Source organism: Cibotium barometz, chromosome 35, assembly GCF_041138505.1.
Source record: "Cibotium barometz isolate CiBa-2024 chromosome 35, ASM4113850v1, whole genome shotgun sequence".
Classification (NCBI taxonomy): Eukaryota; Viridiplantae; Streptophyta; class Polypodiopsida; order Cyatheales; family Cibotiaceae; genus Cibotium; species Cibotium barometz.
Genome location: NC_141080.1, coordinates 9,489,868 through 9,493,734, shown reverse-complemented (window position 1 = coordinate 9,493,734; position 3,867 = coordinate 9,489,868). Strand labels below are relative to the sequence as shown.

The following is a 3,867-nucleotide window of genomic DNA, read 5'->3' as shown; positions in this document are numbered from 1 at the left end:
TTGCTTCATCATCAAGAAAAATACACCTTCTCCTACGTTTCTCCCGTCCCAATGATCGATCATCCACAGTGGTGCTTGTCATGTGTATTGCCATTGCCTCTGCATAACATGGTAACTCACTTTAAACTTCCATGACAACATCAAAGAAAAAGAGAAAAGAAAAATGTAATAGAAAGACATGCATGTTTTACTTACTAGTCGGATGGTGCATCATGTGTCACTTTCTCCAAGGTCTGCCACCTTTTTTGTGCCATAGATCTCCTCTATATATGGTGAAAGGTAATCCTTGCATATCTCCTCATCATTATCAATGACCAAGCAACCACGGCCGGTGTGCATAGATGCCTTTAATATAGGCCCTGTCCCAGCCCCCAACTCCAATATTGTACCTGTTCGTGGGCAAAGAGCCTCAGTAAACATAAGCATATGAGAGGGACTCCTCTCTAGAATCCCTCGCCAACTACCACTTTTTCCACCACGTCGTGCTCTATTGCTTGAAGGTAAGTAATGACCAATAATCTCACAAGAGAGGTCCTGCTGCAAAATATTTCCCACCTACAAATTGAAATACACATAGTATCAAGTGATCACATTCAAAAGTAACCTCCAATCATTTAAATTCAATGCACTCCTAATAAGTACTGAAAGTGTCATCCAACCTTTAATGCACTCTCACTATTGAAAGGAGGATCCTTTCCCCTCTTGTGGAATGCCAAAGCATAAAATACATTCACCTATACAGGCAACAAAGAAAAAACAACACAATATTAGATGACAAATAGCAAGAATTAACATTCAAGTGAATAGACTTAAACCTTTTGCATATGTCCATGCTTTTGTAGCAGAGATAATGACTCAGAGCTCTCCATAATCCATCTGAAACCTAGCTCCAAGCCTGTACGCTTTGCAAAGCGCTCCACAGAAACAAGAGAAGAACTCAAGCAAAACACTAAGACCCATCCCATATCATCCATAACACATGATGCCACCAATAGAGAGAACTTCATGTGGTCATCTGTAAGGACATTCCATTGTGGAATACCTTGAAACCCATGAATAGGCAAACCTGCATATTAATCATGTATATCAGCAAGTTCCTTTTACACAAACACCATCACAAAAAAGGAGTATACATCAAAAAAGTTTTACCAGTAGGAAGATCAATGAAAGTAAGGTCAACACTCCAACTACTTGGCTTGGAATTTCTCATCTTTGGACCTCCACCCAAACGCACATAAAACTCCCTCATAAAAGCAAACCCCTCATTGAAGTTTCCGGATGCAAACTCTTTTCCAAGCACTATGTAATCTTAAATCCAAACCTTCGAATGATTTTTGACTCCATGCTTCTCCACGAACAAAAAGCTAGAAAGTGGAGCATACACCATAGCTCCCTTGGTACTTGTCTTGTGTGCTATAGGACTCTCCAAATTACGGGTGTCTATAGATAGTATGTCCAACAAAAAAACAAATTAATAAAATCCAGAAAACTATTAAAAACAAATATTTAAATACAGTCCAGAAGAACCCAATGTTACCTTTTATTACATCTCCCTTTTTTTGAGAGGGACGCCCCTTGTTTTTTCCCAAAGCATGCATCTCTAGCTCTTCTCTCTCTTTGATAGATTTCAACTCTGCCTCCATTTTCTTCCTTTGCTCCTCTGACATCTCGCCTGATGACCCAGAATCAGATTTGCATTCTCCTTTTAAATGTTGAAGGTATCTCTCCTTCTCCTCCTCTAGGCACTCTCCTTTCTTCATGTCAATCCACCAAGGGCAATGCTTTCTCTCCCAATCCGTCAAGATAAAGACTCCATTAGGATCTCTCTAACTCTAATCCGAGTTCACTTTCCAGGGTCTCCCACACTCGCGTCCATCAATCTCTAGCCTTAATTCCTTTCTATGGGCTCTCTCCCTCTTTGTCTCTCCGGAGATATTAGGTTGCACCTAGGTCCTTTACTCACCCACCCAGTCACTTTAACCACTCGCCCAACCCCCCTCTGGTAAGCGGATCTAGAGAATCTCTCTTTAACTCTCTTTAAAAAGGAGGCGGCGGCTTGAATGACACACACACTTGTTGGGTTTAACGCATTAAACGATTATATATTCTCTTTACGCTACATATTATAAATAATAGCTATTTTTAACCTTTTATAATAATTATTTGATTAAAGATCTTGCCTCATAACAAAAAATAAAAAGGACACTCTTTATAAAAGAAGTGTCGCCTCTAACAGGTCGACGAGTTCTTGACAATGGAGAAAGCAATTGTTCAAGATGAGAATGGTGTCATTCAGATGGAGTTCATAACAATGGCTGGATTTGTTGAGGTGTCCAAAAGAGAATTGTCTTTACATTTTGGCCTGACAGAGGAATCCATCCACCTTCACCAAGTATCTGGTGATCCGGATGATGGCCTGTATTTTGATCTTGCATCTTACCTTAGAGAACAAGAAGTAATGTTTCACCTGGATTTTCAGTTTGGAAAGGTATTTATTGTTCGTGGAGATAAGGTGCCATGCATCCCTTCTCAAGATGAAGATTTTACAGATCTTGAAGTTGAAAAGAGGATTATAGGTGACACATTTCAAGAAAACGATGATGCTACAGACAGTATAGTGCAATTACTCAGAAATCTTCCATTGAGGAACTCATTGAGAAACACTTTTATGCAAGCTAATGAAATAAAACGAGTGTCAGAGCTACCTAATAGATATGATGGGAATATAATGTTCGAGCTGCCCTATGCAAATCCCTCAACAAGAACCATTGGCATGGAAAGCAAGTTGGATGGGCATACTTGGACAAATGAGATGACAAGCAACATATCTGGATTTGAGGGAGTAGTGAGATACAGAAAGTGTGGTGGCCATTTACAATGCCTTAACAACTTATGCACTGGCTTGCAACGATCTAAAGTAAAAAATGAGAAGCATTGGACTGGTCGGTTAACAAGAGTTTGTCCAGAGGGCTCAACAACAGAAGGATTCGGAAGCCTTAAGTGCTTTTATTGCAAGTCATATCCAACTTGCGTTGCTCAATGTACATGCAAGCTGGTGCTTTGTTTTCCCAATGAGATTGCAGGTAGAAAGGTGTCTAGAGGTGTCATACATATTGGCCACCACATGCATCCAGTTGCAGAGGGTGTTTCTAAACAAATTCTGGATAATGTCCATGAAAGAGTTAGTAGAATGGTTTCTAGAGACATTGGTGGTAAACCTAGATCTTTTCAACTAAAACTAGCAAAGGAGATTGTCATGGAATCTTGTCTTTTTCAACAACATGAAGGAGATGTTAAAGTGTCTGACAGCGACTTAAGTGTCTTGCTGGCAAAACTAGCACCTGCTCTCGACAACAGAAGGTTATCACGTTGGAGGAGAGACACACAAGTTGACTTTGGACATCCATGTGGTGACTTTGAGGCTCTGCTAAAGCTCAAATCAAAATTGATGTTTGATTACTTTCAGAGTATTGCATTCCCTGGGCAGATAGAGTTGTCAAGCTTCGAAAGGTGTCATGTCTTTAAAATGTCAACCCAAGGACCAGGTAATGGAGTAGAGTTGGTTAATAAAATGAGGCCTAAAGGTGAGTTAGGTGGCTGTTGGGTGTTCTTTGACTTTGTGAAGAGAATGCATGACTGGACGACCATGGCTTGCCATGTATATAATCCATTTGTGCAAGAGATGCAGACCATTGCAATAGGGGATTTTAAGGTCGAGGACACAGAGTCCCAGATTTTATTTTGGACATTGTTGAATATGGTTATGGAGAAAAAGGGTTACAAGAAGGCATGTTTCAAGGGATTCATGGCTGATGAGGCTCAGGCTAATTGGCGAGCAGTTAGGACAGTTTTTAATGGAGGCCCTGA

At 40.3% G+C, this 3,867-nt stretch overlaps 1 protein-coding gene across 1 annotated transcript; it reads right to left on the bottom strand.

Moving 5' to 3' along the window:
• Positions 1–210: 210 nt before the first annotated feature.
• On the bottom strand, positions 211–1,249 carry LOC147618127 (uncharacterized). Its single transcript, XM_086775066.1, has 4 exons — positions 1,150–1,249; positions 816–1,066; positions 660–734; positions 211–555 (listed from the first exon to the last, which is right to left on the bottom strand). The coding sequence occupies exons 1-4, from the start codon at positions 1,247–1,249 to the stop codon at positions 211–213; spliced, it is 771 nt and encodes a 256-aa protein (XP_086631192.1).
• Between the last annotated feature and the right edge of the window lie 2,618 nt (positions 1,250–3,867).